General features: G+C 40.4%; 1 protein-coding gene across 1 annotated transcript in view; it reads right to left on the bottom strand.

Annotated features, from left to right (window-relative positions):
• Positions 1–25432, bottom strand: part of CPSF73-II (cleavage and polyadenylation specificity factor 73 kDa subunit-II) — a 129317-nt gene that overhangs the window by 56502 nt on the left and 47383 nt on the right. The window contains exons 3-4 of the mRNA XM_087687599.1: positions 5257–5329; positions 5002–5119 (exon numbers count right to left, since the gene is read on the bottom strand). Of these exons, the coding sequence (XP_087543725.1) occupies positions 5002–5119; positions 5257–5329 (191 nt within the window). The remainder of the gene's footprint in view (positions 1–5001; positions 5120–5256; positions 5330–25432) is intronic.

The following is a 25432-nucleotide window of genomic DNA, read 5'->3' as shown; positions in this document are numbered from 1 at the left end:
TAGAAGCAGAATGGATTTCTTCACAACTGTATTGCAGCTGATGTCATAGGCCTATCATCCATTATATGTAGCAGTCAAGTGGAAACCAATAGAAGCACTTCTTAAATCTTCTAGAGTATGAGGAAAACGAAACGCTATGGCCCTTATTGTTGGGTTTGACTCATGCCTACGCTCATGGAGGAGTGTCGGTGATCTTCAATAGGATACTGGGGCACATTCCCCCAAATTTATTCCTTTTATTTTATGTGCCTATGTTATACAGTTTTAGGCACTTACCATGTTGCACACACTTCGGGTGTGAACACTCTCTTACAACCCTAAGGTTTAAGGATTGCACTTTGTACTTGCACCTTACACTTCAGATAATTGCATTGGGGGTCATGCTCTCACACTCTACATTGTCTACTCCACTCTCAGCTGAGCTTCGATCTCTTCCTGCTCTTACATTTGGTATCAAAGCTGGCCCTCAGCTCAGCTCAGCAACTAATCCCCTTGTCATTCAACCCCATGTCAGCTCAAAGCTTCAGTCGCCTGTACCAAAAAGTCTGCCAAAGGCCAACTGCTCCACTGGCCAGCCTTCAGCATAGCCTGCAGGCAAGCCCGCTGCCTGCACCAATTGTGCCACACAAACGCTTGCCACCAAAGGAGTCGCCTACCAGACATAGGCCTGCAATGCTTGGCCTGCCCGCCCCCTGTGCTTGGACACCAGCACCACCAGCTGCGCTCGCCCCCTGTGCCTGGATGCCACCTATGATCTACTGCAGCTTTGACCTGCCACCCGCCAGCTACGACCTACCGCCCACCTGGTCCAAGCCTACCGCCTACTGCCATAGTGTGCTGCCTGCTTGGCTCAACCTACAAGACCAGCCTTCACCTGTTGTGGCTGAGTGCCACCCCTCCGCCTGCCAAATCCGCCTGAGCTGCGCTCACCAGTCCAGCAATCAGAGGTAAAACGTTTTTTTCTAACAAAAAAATCAATTTTTAATACAAATTCACTTCTCTGGAAGAGGCCTTTTGCCCAGGCAGGCATTCTCAATATCAGTACGTGTCTTAGACATGCTTAAACCAGAGATTTCATGCATTTTGAGCCAGACATTTGGGGCTTTTGCAGTTTGCTCAGTGATTGACACATGTACATCTGTAACAGTCTGAAATAGACTGATTTTGTACATTTTGGGACAAGAAATTTTGGGGCTTTTGCATTTTCAGTGCTACTGAACATTAATTGCACCTTGGAAAGCATGCATTTCAGACAGTTTTGACAGAGTGTGCTCAATTTGCTGATTACAGCAAAGTACTTGCTGTAATTTCTAGAAATTCTGAGATTTCCAAGTTAGTCGAGCTTGACACATTGCTCGTTTTCTCTCTGATTAGCATCATTTATCATGGCAAATCAGGGAGGAAGTATTTACTTATATATCCAAGGAGAATAGGTGTAACAACTATTCCCTCTAGTCCTTCATGATGAAGAATGTGCTGATTGCAAAGAATCTTTGGGATTATGTCAACAGTGAAGAAGTTAGGTCTAGAGTTGTGGCTCCTACTACTCCTCCAGGAGGACGTGGACAACAAGCGACATAGCCCTACTCAACCTGCTCCAACTCAACCACTTCCCCAGAGATTAGTAGCACAAAAGGCATGGGATACACAGAATGCACAGGCTTTGTCATTGATTGCATTGGCAATTCAGCAGTCTATCATCCCTTACATTTGGTCTACAGCTTCTTCATGAGAAGCCTGGCTCACCTTAAAACAGATGTTTGCTAGAAAGAATGAGACGCGCATCTCTTTCCTGAAGAAAGAGCTTGAGACATTGAAGATGGATGAGGGTGATTCTATGCAGGATCATCTAAATAAAATTCAAAACTTGTGTGAGCAATTTATGAATGTAGATGAGTATTACTCAAATGCACGAATGATATCTACCACCTTGAATTCATTGCTGCCCTCATAGTTGGTCTTTCATATGGCCTTGAACCTCACCATAAGAATTGCCCCACAGCCACTTACTTTCCTTCAACCGGTCAGTTTGCTCTTAGAGAGAAAGGGCAGACACAAAAAAACAATGATGTGGATGTTATAGCCTTTGAGTAGGAGCAAGGGCAGCCAAGCAAAGAATACTCTGCAGAGCTCTGGGACTTTAGGCACTCCACAGGGCAATAAGAAACAGGGGGCATGCAAGCCAAGAAGGGCAAATTCCACTATTGCAAGAAGCCAAGCCACTACATCACTGAGTGTAGAAAGCACATAGCCAAGGAGGAGTCAAGGATGTCTGTTTTTTATGCACCTTTCATAGCTACTGAGTTAGCGTCCTTTATTGCAGACAGGGACTATTGTTTTTACACATGCAGTTATGACTCTTCTTAGGCTGATCGAGCATTTAGCTCTATTGAGAATGCAGACACATGGTTTTTTGACAGTGATGCTTCCAGGCACATCACATCTTGCACAGATTTGTTTGCTTCTATTATTGCAGCCCCGGTTGGCAAGTTTGTACAATGTGCCAACAATGCATCATACCTTGTTAGAGGTATTGGGAAGATTGTGTTAACAGCCATTATTGGCTCTATTCTCTGCTTGTAGGATGCCTTGTTTATGCCAAGTATAAAGAAGAATTTGTTATCTATTTCTTCTTTGGCAAGGTGTGGTTTGCAAGTCACCTTTGATGATGACAAATGCATGGTGAGAGATAAGGAACACATAACTTTGGTTTTGACTGGCACTCTATGTCATGGGTTATATGAGTTGGATGCTTTTTCAGTTGATCGATTGGTCTATTTAGCATCCACTCCTATTCTTGCTATGTCACAGGCGAGGTTATGGCATGCTCGCATGGGACATGTAAACTATGGTAGCCTGATACTTTTGTAGCATACACAAATGCTTGATGGTTTACCTCTCTTGGAGAGACCTCCTAAGTACTTACGCAATGGATGTATATTGGGAAAAATACATCAATTTTCATTTCCTCGTGATGTTGCTTTTAGAGTCGCTGCCAGGTTACAAATTGTGCACTCAAATGTAAGTGGCCCTGTGCAAACAAAGTCACTGGGTGGCTATTACTATTTTGTCACTTTTATTGATGACTTTACTTGTTTTTGTTGGGTCTACTCTCTAGTGAAAAAGTCAAAAGTGTATGATGCATTTTTGGCTTTTGTAGCACTTGTTGAAAATCAATCTAGCTTCACGGTGAAGACTCTCTGTTTGTACCAAGGGGGGAATACATGTCCTCTATGTTGAATTCATTTTTGAAGCAGATGGGCATTGTTCATCAGTACACTACTACTTATACTCCACAACAAAATGGGGTTGTAGAGAGGAAGAATCGATCACTCATGGAGATGGCCAAATTTATGCTAAAAGCTACGAGCTTGCCACACAATTTTTGGATGCAAGCAGTTATGTATGCTTGCCATGTCTTGAATAAGTGCCCCACCAATGCATTAAAGAATATCACACCTTTTGAGGCATGAAACAGCCAAAAACCTTCTATTGGGCATTTTCGTACTTTTGGATGTATTGCATATGCACACATTCTCAAGGTACTCAAGAAGCAGAGGAGATTAGAGAATCTCAATTGTGCTCTTTCCATTTGCAATATAAGATAAAAAATAAGAAGAAAACCAAAGTACTAGCTATTTCCATGGTAGTTGAATCCCCAAATATGCTTTTAGGAAAGGAAAACGATGCTAAAAGAGACTTCAAGCCTAGAGAAAAGAGCGTCAAGTTTGACCTTTTCTATGGTGAGAGAGCTTCTCAAAAAGTTGTGTCTTTTACTAGACAATTTGATGTTACTTTTAGTAGCAAAGATTATACAAAAAAAATCAAAGATTAGGATGGTTAAAATGCATTTGAAGAATGAAGCCTTAAATTGATAGCTCAAAGTTGTTCGAGAAGGAACGGAACCCAAATCTTGAAAAGAGTTTAAGGAGATGTTCAACAAGAAATTTTGATCTTTATCCTTTGAAGCCCATGTGCAAGAAGAATGGGATGACTTGAAGCAAAGTCAAGGAGACTGAGTTAAAACATAGATTAACATGTTTGGAGCTATTTCTCTGAAATTTACATCTCTTAATGAAGTTCCTTCCAATATGGAGATGAGAAGGTGTGTCCATGGATTACATCCAACAGTACAGCACTTGCAATCAAGTGGTGGATCAATTAGAGTAAATATGAGTCATACCCTCTAGGGGAGCGAGCTCATAAGAATGACATATTAAAGAGGCGTACAGGCTGCACAAGGAGGCTGAAGGTTAGAAGGAATAGTGTAGAGAAATTCATGTTGAAACCCAATGTCTAAGGATCAATCCTAACTGGCATACTAGAAGAAGACCTTGCTGGTTAGATGGGCTACACAGCCAAGTAAATGAGACATGAATACACATTGTGAAATGTGAAGTATGAAATTTCAGAAATATTTGGGTGTACTTTATAAGCCAACTACAAAATGAGACTCAAACCACTGTGGGCATATCCAGGCTGTTTGCACCTATTTGGATGCACTTGGTTCGTTATGTATCAATGTCTATTGGATTACCATTATGCTTAGGAAACCTACTAGTCATCTAATTTTTAATTAAAGGAGGGCATGTGGGAGGAACATAGCCATCACCTTGATCCTTGCAATATACTATTGTGCTTCCTAAACAAACTGGTGTTTATACTTCTGCTCGAACAGAATCAAACCCACCAAACAAAGACTTCCCTTAACCTGTACATTTTGGTAGCCATTTGTGAAAGGACAAAGACGGAAGGTTATCCATGACCCTTGTAATAGCTACTGTTAATTATTCAATGTTTGGATAAGAATGACAAAATCAGACTTTTGTTCAAAGCCAAAGTTATTATGTTTATCCATGACCCTTGTAATAGCTACTGTCAATTATTCAATGTTTGGATAAGAATGACAAAATCAGACTTTTGTTCAAAGCCAAAGTTATTATGTTTACAAAATGAAACAGCTTATATAACAAGACACGGTCGAGTGTACATAGTACTAACCTTTTTTCATACACTCATGAATCTGCAATACAGTGAACTGCTCCTGTTGGCCTCTTCTCTCCGTCATTACTTTGCGATAATCCTCAAGCATCAAAGGAGATAATGCCTTGGTAGGAAACTACTCAAGGAAAAAAACCATAGGCAAACGGTTTGTATTTGACATTGAAGAACCTGAATATAGATCTTTGAAGTATGATATTAAGGATCATCAACTGATTACAAAACACACAAGTATAAGAATGGAATGACACTCACAGTCATAAAAACGGGCCCTTCATAACCACATACTTCTGTGAAGTAAGGAAGTGCTCCTACATGATCAAGATGACTGCAGAACACAAACTTTGGATGTCTTTCAGCATGTCAATTGAGTCCCAACGACCTAAATGAGTAATTTTGCCCAAAAAAGGCCAAAATAACAAACAGAGGAAAGCAACATGACAATTCGGTAGACAAAATCCTCAAAGGCCTTTAAGTGTAAAAGAACCCAAGCATTTTCATGGTGATGGTTGTTCAGAATCTAGCAAGATCATGCTCTTACAAAGCCCATAATAACCTTTTGATGTATCTTATCATGCCTGAGATGGCGGTCTTCAAGTCACATCCTGTCATAGCTCACATAAGCAGTCTAATAGCACCTATGTGACTATCTCTTCAGCTACTACTAAGTTGTCACATTACATCAGTTCATAGACATGCATTATCACACTACTCTTCACACGAGAAGCAAGGGAGTCATAGCTCACTTCATAATACACATAATATTGCATGTCATTTCATGCATCACCTCGTACTCTATAACGCACTTGGGTCAAGGTTTTCAATTCACAGTAGGGTTAGGATTTTTAAATAGCATAGGACACCTACAACAAACCCTAGTTCCTACACTATAAACTCCAATGCATACAAAATGTTCACTAATTAGCCTTGAAGTGAGCCAAAATTAGGAGGTTGCAACATAGCCTCCCATCCACACCAAGGTCTCCACAAAGAGATCCCACAATTTCAAAATATATATAATATGAGCATGAGCCTAGGCATAGTTGCATTTGTACTACATACAGACTAGTTCATTCCGTATGGTATGTATCCATACCAATTCGTACCAAAAAACAGGCTATTTTTGGCCTATGAAGACTAGGCCACATAATATCTTCCAACTCCCACGCCTTATGTTTATTATCATAATTTCAAGCCTCTCTCACTCTCTCTGTCCCAACTTTCAAGATGAATATGCAATTCCAACCACACATCTCTCTCTCTCTCTCTCTCTCTCTCTCTCTTTTCGTAAATCTCTCTCTCTCTCTCTCTCTCTCTCTCTCTCAAAAGAATGAAGAGCCTCTTTGTCCATCCACCCTACACTTTGATTTGTTGTATGATGTATGATGTATTACATATACACTCCCATTTGTCTTCTAGTAGTGCATTATGCATGTTGCGCATGAGGTTTTGCCGTGTTACCCTCACATATTCATCCTATTAACTCAAGTGACATTGCTATTTTAGCTCTAAACATGTGTTCTATTATCTATAATCCAAAATAACCAAGTTTTCTTTTTTTGGTATTAATATCGTACCGTACCTCATAAAATCCTAAGGTACCAATGAGTACCCTATTTTATCGTACCATACCATATCGTACCCAACAACCCTGAGGCTAGGACTCCTACAAATAGATAGAACTCAAGTGATTGCCCTAGAATGAACAAAGATGGTCGAACTGACATATATGAGGTACCAAAATAAACCTCTTAACCTTACTCCCATACCCAATTAGCATAAATGTCATGATGTTGGGTCAATTGACAGCATGTATTGGCACAATGAAGCACATCATATTGAGTGATCGGTTCAAGATACTAAATGGACTTAAATTTTTATTGTCATTGTGTGTGTAGGCACGCTAAAGATATGGACTTTGAAATAAGGTGAGCTAAATTATATAATGGTTATACCATATTGTGCATTTTTTGCAGCCTATAGATGTGAGAAACACATTGGGTACCAAGAGAAAAGAATGTACAGAAAACTTAGATAACAATTGATTGCTCAAATCAAGTGAAGGAATGAACACAAGATCTTTTGCACGAAAATGAGATGAGAGATACAATGATGTCCACAGAGAAATTTCACCAACGCCATTGAAATGAGCCTTCCTTCTTCGAAAGGGTGGTATACGACCTAATTAAGCAATGATTACAACAAGCATAAAATTCACATAAACTAAAATATAAATGTTATTGATTAATCCTAGATAATGGTGTCAAGAAATACTCATCTACAGATAACAAACGCAATCGTACAACAAAGCACAAACTAACAAAGGACACAATTAGGGCTAGGGTAACTCAAAGACGATGAACATTGAAGAAGATAATGAATGAATGTTAAGAGTTGAGATGATTTGATTTTTTGGCTGATTTTTGTTGTTTTTGTGGACTGAATGGTTAATTTTTGATGGATTTTGAATGATGTTTAGTTGTTTTTAAAGTGTTTGAGAGTGTTTTGGATTAGGTTAATTATGTTTTGAAAGCTCATGATATTTTATAGTGGAGATATGATGTTCTGATATGTTTTGTTGATGTCCTATTAGTGTATCAGTTCTGTTTGGGTCTGTTGAGCTTTTGTTTCGCTCTATTTTCCTTCTGTATAAGGGGTTAGAATGATGTTTGATTGAGTTTGAGAGTGTTTGGAAGCTTATTAATCGATTCTCGATGGTTTTGAGTGATTTAAGTGAGCTAAAAGCTTTCTCATAACTTTTTGTTAACTCTCCGCTGACCGTTTGTAAAACCTCTGTTTCTATTCTGTTTTGTTCTGTATGCCTCTGTAAGTATTATATTGGATGAATGTGTAACTTGGAAAAGTTTTCCAATCTTGAAAAGAGATAAATATAAGTTCAAAGTAGCTCAAAGAAGTGAAAAAAGTAGATGCTGAAGACTTAAAGTAAAGAATAAAATGACATTGACACTGTTAAGCTACTAAGGGACACTGTAGTGGCTCTGGTAACCTTTCATATCAAACATACCTCTTGGGAGGGGTATCCACGACCAAAGAGAGGTTATGAATGAATATTCTTCATTATCACATATACTATTGAGAGAGTATGTATGAGAGAGAGAGAGAGAGAGAGAGAAAAGAGAGCAAAATCTATGCAAAACAATGTATCTATGAGTAAGAGATTGGAAAAGAAAGCTATGGAACTTTTGAATAAGAATACTATGTGATGATTTCCAATCAAAGTGATCTATTCTCTTGTATCTTTGTGGTTTCTTGATGAATTCTATGAAGAATATGAAGAGCATAATCAATTTTGCTCCAGTTAAAGCCGTGGGAGAATTGTTTCTATAAAGTTGCGTGAAGATTTCTTGTTCTTGGTGTTCTTTTCCTTGTTGCGATCACATAAAATATGAAAAACATGCTTGTTGATGATACAAGATAGATTTTATTGCAATAGATCCCCTATTTTCTTGGAGTTCCAATGAATGAATGAATGTTAAATATATCTTATGCTTGATGCAACAAACACGCTATACAAAGGTAAAATATTGACCTCCAAACTCCCCTGTCTCTGGGACCAGGGCAAAGAGTATTAGCTATAGCTCACAAATCCCAAAACACAACAAACAGCCTCCAAAGATGTCTAGCAGTAAAAACACAGCTCAAATGATAGTTGGATCAAACAAATGGGCAAAAACAACAAGGTTTTGAGCGGCACTCATTGTCAAAGTGGCCGGCCTTTTGGCAATGCTCATAGCACCTATTCTTTTTGGGAACATTTTGCCAATCATTTTGCCAATCCTAGAGAGAAATTACTTTCCTCTTTACTACCCAATTCAATCTTTGGGTTGTTCTTTCCACCACCTTGCTTCACCTTCTGGAAAGTAAGGCCCCCTCGAGTATAACACTATAGTTGACACTCAAACTCGTAGAAGGTGGATAATTGGGGTTGTGAAATGACTTGTTGGATAAAATTGAAATATCTTTGTGGTAATTTATTCATAAACAAAGTGACTAAATCATCAGCGGACTTGGATTGTGAAATTTAGACATAATACCTTCTATCAACTCAACTATGGCGATGGCATTTCTGCTCTTCCAAGAGCGAACTACTTCATATGAAAACCAATCAAGGTTGAGTTAGGGTTCCTACCCCTAAACAAGGTCCCACAAAGCCTTGGGAATCCAAAACATGCCACATCAAATTTGTCCAAATGGTAAAGTTACACCCATTGAAACAAGTCTTATCCGTAAACACATGCTTGCGTGGCTGATCCCAATGGATGGATGGCTTGATAAGGATAGGTGGGTGGCATAGGATAGAAAGGAGAGTAACTAAGTATACATGAGGCATCAGAGTACCTAGTATGGTGACCCTAGAGGTGTGCCCCAACAAAGGTAACTGACTTGTGGACACTCCACATGCTGAAAAAGTATACGAAGGCCAACTAGGTATTGCCATTGGCAAACTATGTGGCTACTTGGGAGATGGGAGAATAAGGACATATGGGTGAGATACCCATGCATCTAGATCCCCATGGATGGTTGGGTTGGGGGATAAATCCCCACCACTAGCACACCTCCACCACATGGCCATGCAAAAGCAAAGGACATAAAGGGACAGGATGTGCCTATGTTTAAAGACTCCCTCAATGTGATGTATGGTTGTACAAATGGATAATGTCGATGCAGAAAATGGTGTGAATATAGATGTTGGTGCAGCACAGAAGGGTGGGATGGGAGAAATTGGAAATTATGATATAGATGGAAAGAAAGTGAATGAAAATTCATTTTTAGGAGATCGAAAATTAGATTATGATGGTTCAAATGATGATGCACCAACTTCATTCTGACTTTGAGAAATAAAACTTGAAGCAAAACTTGAAGAGCGTTGTGTTTTTCTTATACGCACCTCATCTTGTGTTTACATATAGAAATTGGTCCTCTTCGGGGCTTCCTCCATAGTCGACAAACTAAAAATTGATCTTCCTCATAGTCTCTTTCAAAATCTTACATGGATGCAGAAGCAAAAGAAGAACAATCAAAAGTAGAAACTTATGTACCGTGCATCTCTCCACCAATGTCAAACTATGAGAGTGCACAATAGCAAAGGAAAGTGAACACAGAAAGAAGAAGACAAAGAGAGAATGTAGGAGAGAGAAGAAACAATGTGACTGCAATGGCTGAAGGTACAAGGCTGCAACAATTAGCCCCAACATGCAGCTCTATGCATTGATGTGGGCGCCAACAAATAGTAGCAAGGGGATGAGAGAATGAGGAGGGCTAGCTGGTCACGAAGGATCAATGATTGATAATGAGTGGAAGGGCAGGATGCGTATATATAGACAAATTGGGGCCACAACTAGTAATAATGTGGCCATATCCAAAATATGGGCGCCCAAGACAGCCAAAAGTGCCCAAAGAGAAATATACTAATGTGCCCTCCATCTAAAGTGCCTAAAACACATAAAATGATAGACAAATAGAATGTCAGAGCTCCTAATGTCCTCATCTGACTCAGATTGAGGCTCACAAGCATAGAAGATGACTACACAAAACAAGCCAACTAAGGAGCAAGACTCCCTCTCCAAATAAAAATCGGATCAACTAAAAGGCCACCAAAGGCCAATTGAAACAGAGAGGCCTCGAACGGATCACTCTTGAAAGTTCCAGTCAGGGAGGGATAAGCCAAGCCTCTAACCCAACTATGAGATCATAGCGAGGAACTATCAAAGGCACCATAAGCTCCATAGAAACAAGGACCAAGGGCTAAACAACAAGGATGGTGGCTCAATGACGAAGAAAAGAGATCGCACCATAAAGGAAACGCCCAAAGTAGACTAGAAAACCTAAAGAAACTTATCATGATCCTGGGAAGCCCGCTCTGAATCACAAAGGACCAGGACATTACCTACTACATCACCAATATCGTCCCCCTCAGAAAGAAATGGGAAGTACAAGAGAACCACCAAAAGAGATGGCAGGGGATGGGATGAAGCTTGTGGGATAAATGATGCACAATCAAGAATAGATACGGCAATTAAAAGCTGCCTCGAAGAGTCGTGCACAATGAAAGGGAAATGGAGCATAGATGACCCTCTTTCCTACCAACATATCACAAAAGTGGATCCTACATAAAAATTCTCAATAAATCCTGCCAACTCAATCAAGTCAACATGGGTCCTGAGTCTAGGAAGGCCATAAATTAAGAGAAGAGCAAAGCCCAAGTCCAAAACATGTAGGGCCTCTAGAACGAAGCTCAATGGACAATCAGACTAGAGGCAAGGTGCCATCACCACTAATAGACACCAAAGAGATATCACTAGCAATAACAATACCCCTTAACAGACAAAGATCCTACACCAAATCACCTCGAGGAGTCATATGACTCGATGCACCACTGTTAATCAGCCAAGGCTACTCAAAAGACGAGACAGTCGAAGAAGGCTCCTCCACTTGATAAATGTGTAGAAACACGAACTCGGTAGTAATAGCAAGTAACAAAGTAGGTAGACAAAGGCTTCAATGTAGATCCACCCTTTTCTCCTAAACAAAGGTGAGGATATTCCCTCCATTACTTCTCCTTGAGGTGCAAAGTCTTCCCACAATGAAAACACATGGGATATCCTTTATCCTATACTTGGAGATCAAGCCACATAACCACTGCCATGTACACTGCGCAAGAATTTATCTCACTGTGACGTGCATCCTAATCAAGTACCAATGGGACTAGCTCCTCCCAAGTGTGAATGAGAAGTGAGAAGACTCATATAGAGCACATTATATGTCAGTGATAGAAGATGTGAGAGAAGTGTCACATAGTTGCAACTAGGTCCTCCGAAGGAATGTCTAAACCAAGGGATGCAAGCTCATCCTGCATCTCCTCCATCCTATGTATGTGATCCCTCATTGTAGGAGAATTTGCCAACAAAAAGCTGTCATAGCTTCAACTCCACAGATAATTGGTGCCCAAATGTCTAGATCCAATAGAGAGATGCCAATCTCATCCAAATCTCTATGGCACTGCAGATACATCTAAAATAGTTGAGCACAAACTCTGCACAACTCAAAAAGAGAAAAGAGCGGGCTCTGGCATTCATCGAATCCCATAAAGTTGTCGAATCCGAGGTGTTCCATCACGGGGATCCACAATAGATCAGGGTATAGGGACTGTGACAAATTTCCAAAGGTAATATGTGTCAAGGAGGCACTCCATTCGGCACAACCATAGAGGATAGTGCGGCCCATCCAACTTGTCAAATGTGGGTAGAGAGGGTAGGACTGACATCTACTCAAGAGATGCCATCAATGCCAATTGGGGATAGGAAGCCCTAAAAGAATATAGCAAGAAAGAGTGATAGGATGGTGGTTGGTATGAAGCGTCCAAACCACACAATCCCCCAAATCATACATGTCGGCCATAGATGTCCTTCAATAAGTACCTACAAGAAAACAAAGAAGATGCTACCAATGGGATGGAAAGCAACCAAGAAGATGTGTCCTCGAAGTAATCGGGGTCTATCGGGCCACTGGACAAAAGAAGACTGACTTAGGTAAGGTAGACAGGGAGTATCTGATGCCAAAAGGAATATACAATGGTGGACAAAGAAAGCTGGCTGCTGTAAACGCAAATATACAGCTAAAAAGAGACGAAAAGAACACGTGTCTGAGCCTACCCAGCACACAAAAATGGTTGCCTGCATCAAACAGACCCAGCCCAAAGGAAAACACTGCAGCAAACAACACACAAGGTTGACAGCAGCTTTCCCTGCACCAGAAGGACCAACCCGAGCAGCACGTCTCTGAGCCTACCCAACACACAAAAATGGTTGCCTAGGTCAAACAAACCCAGCCCAAAGGAAAACCATGGAGCAAACAACACGCAAGGTTGACGGCAGCTTTTCTTGCACTAGAAGGACCGACCCAAGCAGATGATGACCAATGAACCTGAGACACAACAAGTAGAGATAAGAACTACACAAAATGCAGCCTGCCAGGGGACTGTCCCTGCAAAACGCAGGTTGGAAGGGGCAGAATTCAGGCCACCCAGCACTAATGTGCTTCCTTGATGCAAAACACACACCGTCCCTGCAAAATGCAGGTTGATGTATGCATGAAACAGGCCACCCAGCACTATTGGATGTCACATCCAAGGTCTTCAGCACTTCAATGTCGCCCAGCTAGATTTAACGCGGACAGCACACTCCTCTTCATAGACTCTAGCTCCCATGCATGGCTCTAATATGTTAGAGTTGGCAACGGAAAAGGAAAGTGAACACGGAGAGAAGAAGAAGAAGAAGGAGAGAGAACACACGAGAGAGAAGGAACAATGTAACTACAATGGCTGAAGATACAAGGCTGCAACAGTCAGCCCCAACATGCAACTTTATGCGTCAGTGTCAGAAGTGGATGCAGCAATGGAACCGTAGAAAACTACTGTAATAGTTTGTGTAACACAAGAGTGAAGACAAAAGAAGAAACACTGCAAAGGAAAACAAGAATTCAGAAAGAAAAATCTGCTTGGGAAACAGAATCCATATACCAAGATATGAGATGGTACAGAAACAACATGAGTCACCGATTGTATGGGCACTCGCACTGGCTCCCTCTCTCCACCGGTCCCTACTATGGAAGTATGCAGTGATACAATGAATGACACAAGAGAAGGGAGCACCTAAATAAATAGGCCAGAAATATGCCATCAATATGATCATGTCGGCCAGCAATAAATGCCTAGATTACCATGAAAATGAAAAATAAAAAATGCCTCAAATATCTAACTATGCCTAATTTGATAGAACATGCACAGACTCACAGATGAATTGACATATCCACTAATAGCCAGACGGTAGCAGGGGGATGAGAGAATGAGAAGGGTTGGCTGATCGCAAAGGATCGATAATGGATAATGAGAGTGGGAGGCATATAAATAGGAAAACTGGGGCCACAACTGGTAATAAAGTGGCCATGACCAAAATACGGCACCTAGGACAACCAAAAGTGCACAAAAAGAAATGCACTAATGTGTCCTCCATCTAAAGTGCCTGAAGCACATAAAATGACAAACAAATACAGTGTCAAAGCTCCTAATGTCCTCGCATAGTATGGGAGAGTTTCAGAAACGAGGAAACCGAAACACGAAAAACCAAAGTTTTGGAGTTTCGGCCAAATTCTGGAAACAAGAAAATGAGTGGGCAATAGATTATAGAATCTCTTACCTAGGTTGCATAATGCATTAGATAATCAACATTCAAAATATAAAAGTCACCAGTCACATACCAAAGTAGGAGCACAATTGCAGTATTTCTCCCACCAAGAGGCAGGCCGAAGCTGTGTCTCTCGAAGCCTAGCTATGGGTCGGCCAAAATGAAGAGAATGATTGTAGAATGCCAGCAAATCATGCTCTACTCTCCTCATCCTATCTATATCATCCCTTGTGAGGCACCTCATGTACTCCATGAAGCCCTCCTCTAACTCCTCACTAGTGTATTGCTCCTCGCTACGCCAAAGGGAATGCAAGATATATGTAACAGCATGCATTGGTTTATGAAACCAATCTGTTGGGATAAAGACCCTCTATTCACCTCCGTGTATTGTACACGTGCATTATTTAGTTGTACATGTGAATGCACCCTTACGTGTCTTAAGTATAAATACATTTTATATTTTGTGTACCAACACATTGTTGGTATACCCAAAATCATATCGTACTCTCTTTCTCTCTGTCGCTCTCACTTACCTGCTCACTTGTCCGGCTGCAGCGCACACTCAACAACCGGTATCAGAGCATAGGTTGTACACGCTTCTCAAGACCACATGCATTAGTAGCCTGTTGCAAAGCTAACAAGCGATAGGCGCAGTGAACAGGTCATCGTGCAAAAGGCATATGCAACACAGGTCATGCTAAAAACAAGTAGTGGGCAGTTGAGCAAGCGTATGCGACAGTCCAACAAGCGACAGCTACAGGCCGACATGAAGACCATTGTAACGGACAGCTTACTAGGCGACAGCTGCAACAAGACGAGTCCAGCGGGGAAAATGAGCGTGGCAGACGAGCGTGTGATAGGAATCGTGGCGACCAGCTAACGGGCAAGCGACGCCAACGGACAGGTCGTAACGGCAGGTAAACAATCCCCCCCTCCCCAAAATTTCTAATTAGAAATTATTTAAATCTCAATTATCCCCTTACTTTGATGGGGGTTCACAAGTGAAAGCACAGGTCTCAGACTTGTGCAAATTTGAGTCTGAAAATTTGGGGCTTTTCCCAGATTTGATCCTGTTTATGCGTAGCAATGGCATTTGTGTTAGAAATTGCAGACATTGTACGTGTTGACCTTGGTTAAATTGGGGATTCTGCCAAATTTGTCGGAATTTTTCTCATCTGAGTAATATTCCCTAACATTGCACCCGGAAAAATTGAGGCTTTTCATGTATTAATGAAATTTTGCTCAGTTGGGTCAGATTGGTTGACATTTATGCACTATTGGACCTAGAATTTTGGGATTTTGTGCAAATTTTGATAAATTTCTGCAATATTTACCCATGTGGTGACTGGTTTATGTAAAACAGCAAAGATTTATTTCTATTTGGGCAAGAACAGCAGTGTATTTGCTGGTTCAATTTGTGCTCTTGCAATTCAGTGCATTTACTCTTGTGTTCATGATAAAAATGGTTGCAACTTCTTCCAATTCTAACATTAAGAGTTTGATGGAAATCAAACGGTTTGATGGTCAGGGCTTTGACCTTTGGAAAGACCGTATGCAAGGCATTTGTTCTTTAAGGATTGTGAGAATGCTTTGCAAGAAGATAAACCTACACAAATGTCTGATGCAGATGGGGCCAAAGTCAACAAAAAGGTTGTGGCTTATATAAAGATGGGTGTTAATGATGACATTTTGACAGACATAAAGAGCTTAGATACTGGTTATGCAATATGAGAGAAGTTGAAAACTACCTATGAGATCACCACACATGTTAATCAGGTGCATGTAATGCGCAAGTTGGTGAATAGGCTACTGGATGAGTCCAAGCCTGCAGCTAAGCACTTGAGTGCATTTACTGGTATTTTAAATCAACTCAAGGATGCTAATCTGGATTTTGATGATAAGTTGAGGACGATCTTTCTGATCATGACACTACTTGATTCTTGGGAGACCTTGGCAATTTCTCTCAGCAATAACCCCAATCTCTCATATAATGGTGTGAGGGGTTCAATCCTGAATGAAGAAATTAGACGTAAGTCTAGTGAAGAAGGCAACAACTCAACTTACAATGTTAGAGGCCGGGCTGAAAAGAGAAATGCAAATGCTGGACAAAGAAGCAAAAGCAAGAGCAAAGGAAAGGAAAAGAGTGTGGTCAGGGCCACAAGAAGCCTGATTGCAGATACTACAAGAAGGAACAAGAGAGAAAGAAGAATGCACGAGATAAAAAGAAAAAAGAGGATAAGACAGATGTATCTGAGGTGGTCAAAGGCAAGGAAAAGGCCAATGTGCCCTCTAGTGTAGTCATAGAGGAGCTCTCCAATGCAGAGGTTGATGTATTATGTGCAATTTATTATGATGCCCTTGTATGTCACATGCAGGATATGCAGATTAACAAGGCTGATGTGATTGATGCACTTTTGTCAATTGATGATGGTGTCAGTTAGACTTAGATTGTAGACTTTGGTGCCTCTTTCCACGTAACTCCTTGCTTGGAGTGTTTTGTTATGTTCAATGCACAGTTATGGAAAAGTGTATCTTAGAAATAACCATGCTTGCAGCATTGATGGGATAGCCACTATACACTTGTCTTTGGATAATGGACAAGAGCTTGTGTTAAAAGATATCAGATATGTGCCTGGCATCAAGAAGAGTTTACTATCTCTTGGTCAGCTTGACTTGCATGGTTACACTACACTGTTAAAAAGGCCAAGTCATGCAAATTCAGCAATAAGCGGGAGCTAGCTATGCAAGAAGAGATTAAATCTCTGTATACTAATGATACTTAGGATCTTGTGTCGTTGCCCAAAGGAAGAAAGCCTCTTCCAAACAAATGGGTTTACAAAGTAAAGACAATTGATGGAAAACCCAAGTACAAGGCAAGACTGGTTGCTAAAGGATATGCACAAAAGGAACGGATTGACTTCCAAGAGATCTTCTCATGTGTTGCGAAAATGACCACTCTACATGTGCTTTTTGCTCTCACTACTGTATTGGATTTAGAGCTGTACCAAATGGATGGGAAACAAATTTTCTGCATGGTGACATTGATGAGGAAATCTACATGAAACAGCCCGAGGGCTTTGTGGTTCTTGGAAAAGAGCAGTTGGTGTGTAAACTAAAACACAGCCTGTATGGGCTGAAGCAAGCACCACTGCAGTGGTACAAAAAATTCGACACTTTTATGCTCTCTCATGGGTTTACACACAACCATGCAAATCATTGTTTATACATGAAAAAGGATACAGACAACAGCCCCATCATACTTGTTTTGAATGTGGATGATATGTTGCTAGCTGGGAATAGAAAGACTAGCTTGGACGCTCTCAAAGATCAGCTGAAATCAGCTTTCTCCATGAAAGATTTGGGGAATGCAAAGCATATAATGTGCATGAGGATTTGCATGGATAGAACACAGAAATTGTTGTTCTTATCTCAAGAAAAGTACGTTGAAAAGATACTAGACAGATTTAACATGGCTGAAGCTAAGCCTTTTGGGGTGCCCTTACCTCCATATCTTAAGCTTAGTAAAGCCAACAGCCCAAAAGATGACGTGGAAGTCAATGCTATAAAGGGAGTTCCTTATGCATCAGCTTCTAGCTTTCTTATGTATGCTATGGTTGCTACTCATCCAAACATTGCTCATGCAATAGGAGTTGTCTGCAGATTTATGTCAAATCCTAGCAAATCACATTGGAAAGATATCAAATGTATTCTCCGCTACCGAAAGGGTACACAAAGAAAGTGTATTTGCTATGGGCAAGGTGCACTTAGTTTACAGGGTTATTGTGATGTAGATATGGCAAGTGACTTGGACACTCGCAGGTCCACTAGCGGGTATGTCTTTACAGTTGTTGGGGGGCCGTTTCTTGGTGCTCCAGGTTGCAGAACATCGTAGCACTGAGTACTACTAAAGCTGAATACATATCAGCAACAGACGCTTCTAAGGAAGCTATATGGTTGAGCAAACTTGCAAAGGATCTCGGCATGTCTATGAGTACTCCAGTGCTAGGATGCGACAACTAGAGTGCTGTGTATCTGGCTAAGAATGCCATGTATCATTCACACACAAAGCATATAGATGTGCGATATCACTTTATTAGACAAATTCTGAAAGAATCTATACTTACTCTGCACAACAATTAGAAACAACTTGTATCCTTGGATGCTACAATGAGAAATAACATTGCTACGGTGAAATGAACCACAAATGAAAGATGTATGAACCACACCACAAAGTTTAAGTTTGTCCAAGCATTGCATGCAAACTCTCAGTACTAATAACCCACATAGGTGAAGCAAAGCCTGAAACCAAAGTTTCTTCTAGAGACTGCGCCAATAACCTTGCACCACAATTTCAAGTATCAACAAACCACAAAGTGTCACTCCTTGATTGTGCCTATACATCTACATCCAAATGTTACAAATTTTTTTCCATTTCCCATAGGGTCTAACCAAAACAAAGCTTTATTTAATAACTGGGAAAATTTTCACTCTCCAATAAGATGGTCTAATCACATTGACCAAGATCAAAACACACAACCACCTTACAAATGTTCTCATTAAAAGTCTAAGCAAGACTCAACATGAGCATTGCATACGACTAGTGGGAATTGGTTAGAGGTTCACTTTGGACCTTTAAGTGGGAGGTTGTTGGGATAAAAACCCTTTATTTACCTCCATGTATTGTACACATGTATTATTTAGTTGTACATGTGAATGCACCCTTACGTGCCCTAAGTATAAATACATTTCATACTTTGTGCACCAACACATTGTTGGTACACCCAAAATCATATCGTACTCTCTCCCTCTGTCGCTCTCACTCCTCCAGCTGTAGCACACTCTCAACACAATCCCATTGTATATTCCACATTGCATGAATCTCATCAACCCTTCAGAGCGAAGGATAATGAATCGTAGATAAAATAAGTTAAAAACTTAGAAGTTTGAATAATTATCAATTATCAAGGAGTCGTTAACACCAAATCGTTACATGTGTAAAAGTTAAATAAGAATTTACTTGTCTTGGGACAAAAATTTGTTGCAAAGCAAGACCTCGCCAATTTTATCCATACACTCATACAGAAGGCCCAAAGTACTCCCCTCCAGATAAATGATACGCAATACAATATAAATAGAAGTGAGACTTTTCACCAATGCCTTAGCCTCAACCCACCAACTCTCATTTAAAATATTACGCCTAAAAGTAAGAGCCTTTTGAGAGACTATCTCACTCCATATGAGCTATTCCTGGTATGCAATGATCCGTATCAAATTTAGATGGACCCATATCAACCTCTCCAATACAATAAACATATAAGCAAATCTAGTGGTAGAGGGCTTCAATAGCTCAAGTGTACTATTGGCTCGAAACATGCTTATGATGGATAGCCTATTCTTCACAAATCTTACCATGCTTGTTGCCGTCTTGAAAATGTCATCCACCCAAGATATTTACCCAATATCTTCAATAAGCAAGTTAAGGCAATGAAATGCACATGGGATCCATACTATGCTAGAAAACTCCTCCTCAAGCATACGTCCCATAAACACAAAATTGCTTCCATTATCTATCACTACCTGCACCAAATTTTGGACTCCTATGTCCATAATGACCGGTTGCATGTGCTCCCAAATGAAAGCTTCTGTGATGGTAAGACCTGAGATAGAGAGGCCTTAATGAACATAGTGCCTTTACACAAAGACACTACAACATTCTAAACATTCCTTTGGCACATATCTGACCATCCATCAGATAATATTATGCATCCATACTTTGTCGATACCTCCTTCAAGGGCTCTAATTGCGCCTTTATGGATGCTTTCTCCTTTCAAAGCTCCTGTGTGCATAATGCATCCACGGATGGACCTTTCCACTTACACCCTATACGGCCCGCTGCCCTAATTGACTTCTTCCATTGATGTGCAGTGGCCACATTAAAAGGGATAGCACACCAAATAAATAAGCGTGTGACTTCCCTAGTTGCCTTCACAATTCCTTGCCTCTGAAGTCCTCCATGGATACTTACACCATGCAAGGAGCCCTTTTTCCCACCACCACTGTAAGATGGCAACAGGGTCGTTTTTACACTTGGACCCGATATGGATATGGATACACTTCTTTTTTATGTGTAAACACCCCGAACAACATAGTATGCTTAACAATTATGATATTCGCTTGTTTTCGAGATTTAATATAAAAGAGAATGAACACTTAAAGCTGAAAATAAAAATTACTCACAAAATTACAGCCATGAAAATGTAGAAGTAATGGAGACAAGATTGAGGGTTGAAGATGGGCAAACCCCCCCCCCCCCCCCCCCCCCCCCGAAGGAATGTATTTCTGCTCAGCCAAGTCCCTTAGAGAAGAGCTTAGTTACAATCAACCTGAGAGTGAGGAGAAGTAATTCTCACTCTCACAAGATCATGCAAAGATGTACAAACACACATGCATTATCTATTATGCAATGATAAGAACTGATTTCTTTACAGTATGAGAGAAGAAAGAGGGGGAAATCAGCCTTTCTTCATCGTTGATCAGCAGTACATGGATAGGGCTTGCTTCTTGTTGCTAAAATGGAACAAAGAGCTCAAGAAGTAGGTGCTGTAATGAATTTACAGGCTTGCTGTCCTGTAAAACAGCAGTGATAGAAGAGGGAATATGGAGGAATTTGATAATGGAGAAGTGGGGAATAATGATGGGGATGGATGGGGCCAGTTTTTGGCTATCTGTGGGTGCTGTACATGACTTTACAGCAAAGATAAATGATGCTGAATGAAGAAGAACAAGCTCTTATTTATAGGAGAGGGAAGAGCTAGTACAAAAGGGGAAAGTAGAGTAGCACAAGACAACTGTCCAGCCACATGTCATGAGATGTGACAAGTGATGGGACACTTGGAAACTTGTGTGACAAGTGTCTTGACACTTGTCTCTTCTCTATGGTCTTCCTTTTTGGGCTGAATACTGTCAAGAATAGAAACAACCAAATTTAGTAAGCACAGTCAGAGTACAGAATTTACTATTTTTAGAATGACATCCCTATTTTTTAGGACTAGCATTTTTAGGCTAATTCGAGGCTCCCAAAATTTAGGGACCTCCTAAAATTTAGGGATCCCCCCAATATGGGTGTCATATGAAAGCTTTTTCCATGTACATCACAAAAACGGTATCAGAATCTTCATGTGACTTTCCTATGCAAAGAAATGTGCATTTCAAGCTTTCAGCCCACACATGCACATTATACAAGCATTTCATGATCATGCCATCTTGTTAATTGTAACTATCTATTCTGGCGGATCTAGCCCACACTTCAAGGCATCAATCCTTTCTGTGTGCGAGTCTAACCCTGATATACGTGAGTTCTAGTCACAGGCGCCCAATCGGGCCATATAGGTGGTAGTGTGAACTATCTTTTCTCTAATCCACCGCGTGGGTCCACCATAACCTGTGACCACTCATCAGTGGCCAGCTCCAATGCACTTTTCTTTATATCTAATTAGTGCAAAGGAAACAAATTTAATAAATCATTATATAGACAAATTAATAAAAAAGGATACAAATTCTATTTCTATAGAGTTGTGACAGATCTTCAGTAATGGGTTTCTTTGGTTCTGGTCCTATGTAAGGTTTTAGCAAACTTACATGAAAAGCATTGTGTATTTTTCAATGAGCAGGAAACTCAAGTCGATAAGAAACTTCATTTATTTTCTCAATCACTTTAAAGGGTCCAAAGTATCTACTGGAGAGCTTTGGAAAAGATGAATTTTGGCCGGAACCTTGTTTGAGCCTACTTTTATCAAATTTTAGCGAGACATATTGACATTTTTCAAAAGCCAAAAGTCTTCTTCGTTTATCTGCTTGCTTCTTTTGTCGCTCTTGGGCAACTTTGATAGTGGCTCGAACTTGATCCATTGCTGTTTTTAAATCTGAAGCAAACTCATTAGCAGTAGAAATCTTATCTTTAGTGCAAATAATTGGAGGAGGAATCACTTTACCCTGTACTATTTCATTTGGAGCTTTCCCTGTGGATGAGTGCACTGTATTATTGTAAGCAAACTCCAATAATGGAAGATTTTTTCCCCATTGTGACTTATGTTCACTAACATAAGCTTTCAACATATCCAAAAGAGTGAGATTCGTCACCTCTGTTTGGCCATCAGTTTGAGGATGAAAAGCCGAGGAGAACTTTAAAGTGGTTCCCAAATTCTCAAATAAAGCACACCAAAAGTTACTTGTGAATTTGGAGTCTCTATCTGAAATGATCTCAGAGGGCATACCATGTAATCTAAAGATATGTTGAATGAAAAGTCTTGCAACTTGTGCGGATTACAATGTTTTATGACATGAAATAAAATGTGATTGCTTGTTGAATCGATCAATTATGACCCAAATCATATCATGACCTTGAGGTGTTCTTGGAATACCTGAGATGAAATTCATTGTGATAGATTCCCATGGATCTTTGGGCACTGGAAGAGGTTGCAACAATACTGGAGTCTTCTACCTATCATACTTGGATTTTTGGCATACTAGTTATGTGTATCTCTTCGTAATGTTGACCAATAAAAGTAGAGCTTGATTGCACTTAGAGTGGCTGCCCTCCCTCTATGCCCTGTATAAGGGGGTTCATGACTTTCTTTAAGCACCTTTTGTCGAACAGGAAGAGTGATACAAAGGCGATTGTTCATGAGAAGGTAACCGTCTTTGATGGAATAATCTGGATGAGAACCTCCTTGCTGTAAATTTGACCAAATCAGTATCTTCATCATAAGTATTCTTTATCGTTTGAAAATCTTCATGATGAGCCACTGTAATAGTTGCAATGTGAGGCACTCTAGAAAGTGTATCAGCAACTACATTTTGTTTCCCTTGAGTGTACATAATTTGAAAATGAAACATAGACAAGAAATTTTCCCATCTTGCATGTTTCTCCTACAAATGCTTTTGAGTCTTGAAATACTTCAAGCTCTAATGATCAGTTTTAATAAGAAATTCATTGCCTAAAAGATAATATTTCCATATCTTCAAAGCATGAACCACTGCTAAGAGCTCCTTTTCATAAATGTCATACCTTTTCTCCACATCATTTAGACGGCGGCTTTCAAAGGCTACGGCATGGCCTTCTTGATTTAGCACTACACCAATACAATCACCGCAAGTATCTGCTTCCACCACAAATGGTTTTACCAAATCTGGAATGATAAGAACAGGTCCAGAAGTAAGAGCTATTTTTAGCCTTGTGAAGGCTGCCTTCTCCTTTTCCTTCCATTGGAAAGAGGTCTTCTTCTCGAAGGTCATGAAGTGGAGAAGCCATTTGTGCAAAATGCTTGATGAAGTGGCAGTAATAAGAGCATAAGCCAAGAAACGATCACACCTCATGTACATCATGAAGATGAGGCCATTCTTGGATTATCTTGATCTTTTTAGGATCCATCTGAATCCCTTCAGAAGAGATGACATGCCCAAGGTAATTTATTTTATGCATGAAAATTTCACTCTTTTTACCATTTACCAAGAGTTGATTTGTTGAAGTAATTGTAGAACAATCTCCAAGTGTTGATGATGCTCCTCTTCATTCTTGCTAAAGACAAGAATATCATCAAAAAAAGTACCGACATATTGTCGATGCTCTCTAAAAATGCGCTCCATCATTCGATTAAAGGTGGCTCGTGCATTGGTTAATCCGAAAGAAACCACCAAGAATTCATAAAGACCGTATGAAGTGCGGAAAGCAGTTTTGTGTATATCTTGTGATATTACCCTAATTTGATGGTAACCACTCTTTAGATCAATGCGGCTGAAAACCTTTGAGCCTCCTAGACGATCCAAAATGTCATCAATTCTGGGAATAGGAAACCGATTCTTCACAGTGATTTTGTTGAGGCCTCGATAATCAATGCACATCCTGAATGTGCCATCTTTCTTTTGAACAAGAAGAATCGGTGAACAAAATGGTGAGCTACTTGGCCTAATTAGCCCACGGTTGAGTAGGTCTTCGACTTGCTTTCTGATTTCTTCTTGTTGAGGACGGCTCACACGGTATGGTGCTATATTAGAAGAACTGCCCGGAATAATATCAATATGATGGTCTTCTGGTCTTTCTAGGGGAGGCTGATAAGGAAGATCTTCCGAAAAACAATCTTTATACTTTTCCAAGAGCTGAAGTCGCTCTTGGTTTTCAGCATTCATATTATCTTTCACATCAGTGACATAAAGCAAACAACATTGAACACAATCCTTAATTGCTCTAGAGACTTGCATATGGCTTACCATAGGTATGGTGTCTCCAGAAACTCTAGCTTGGATCTCGTACTTCTTGCCTTTGTTGGTGAGTTCTACCTTCTTCTTCTGAGAGAACATGGTTGAATCTACTCTATGATTCCAGGGCATGCCAAGAATCACATCGCAACCATCAAGGTCTCCGATACAGAAGGTATCTTCATCACTGTAGCCTTGAATTTGAAACTTGAGCTTGCCAATGTAGGGTGCCATAGTCTTCACTGTGTCACCTTCATCGGCATTTAAAGCTTGGCGAACTTCTGCCGGAGTGTCCATCTCTTCATTCTTTAATCCAAGCTCTTTAGCTAATTGCAAGGAAATGACATTTTCATTCGCGCCAAGATATATCAAAAATAGTGCTTGCTTACCTTGCAACTGTCCCCAAGCTTTTAATAATTTGCGCATCTCTGAAGTGTGAGTTGTCTTTGCAACTACATCACTGATAGCATTGATTTTCACTGGCGACTTAGGCTTGTTGTCAGAAACCCTACTTTGTCCTTTGTTTGGACATTGCTTCGCTATGTGGCTTGTTTGTCCACATTTAAAGCACTTCCCTTCTTTCATGAAGCGCTGCTTTTCTTCTTCGGAAAGTTGCTTTGCTTGTGGGTATAGATTGGAGCGAAATTGACGAGCATTAGGAGGTGCATAGGGCTTCATCTTCTTTTGATTTGATGGTTGCTTTTGCCGCTGTTTTTGTCCTTCATTTGGGGCTGAATACTCCTCATCATCAGCTACTCTCTTCTTATCATTCTTTTGGAATGATTTGTTGCCATTGTGCTCCATTTCCCATGTCTCAGCATGGTCAATGAGTTCCATACTGAACTTGATCTTCTTTTCAAGTTGAGATAGTGACTTAGTCTTCTTCTTCTTCTTATGCCTTCGTCCATGCCCGGATCTTGAGGTCGAAGATGATGAAGTGCTTGATGGGGATAAGGACGGAGACGAGGGTGAA

This window comes from Lygodium microphyllum, chromosome 11, assembly GCF_053477565.2.
Source record: "Lygodium microphyllum isolate KBCC chromosome 11, Lygodium_microphyllum_v1.1.10, whole genome shotgun sequence".
In the NCBI taxonomy this organism is placed as follows: Eukaryota; Viridiplantae; Streptophyta; class Polypodiopsida; order Schizaeales; family Lygodiaceae; genus Lygodium; species Lygodium microphyllum.
The sequence above is the reverse complement of the archived record's forward strand: the minus strand, read 5'-3'. Positions and strand labels throughout refer to the sequence as shown.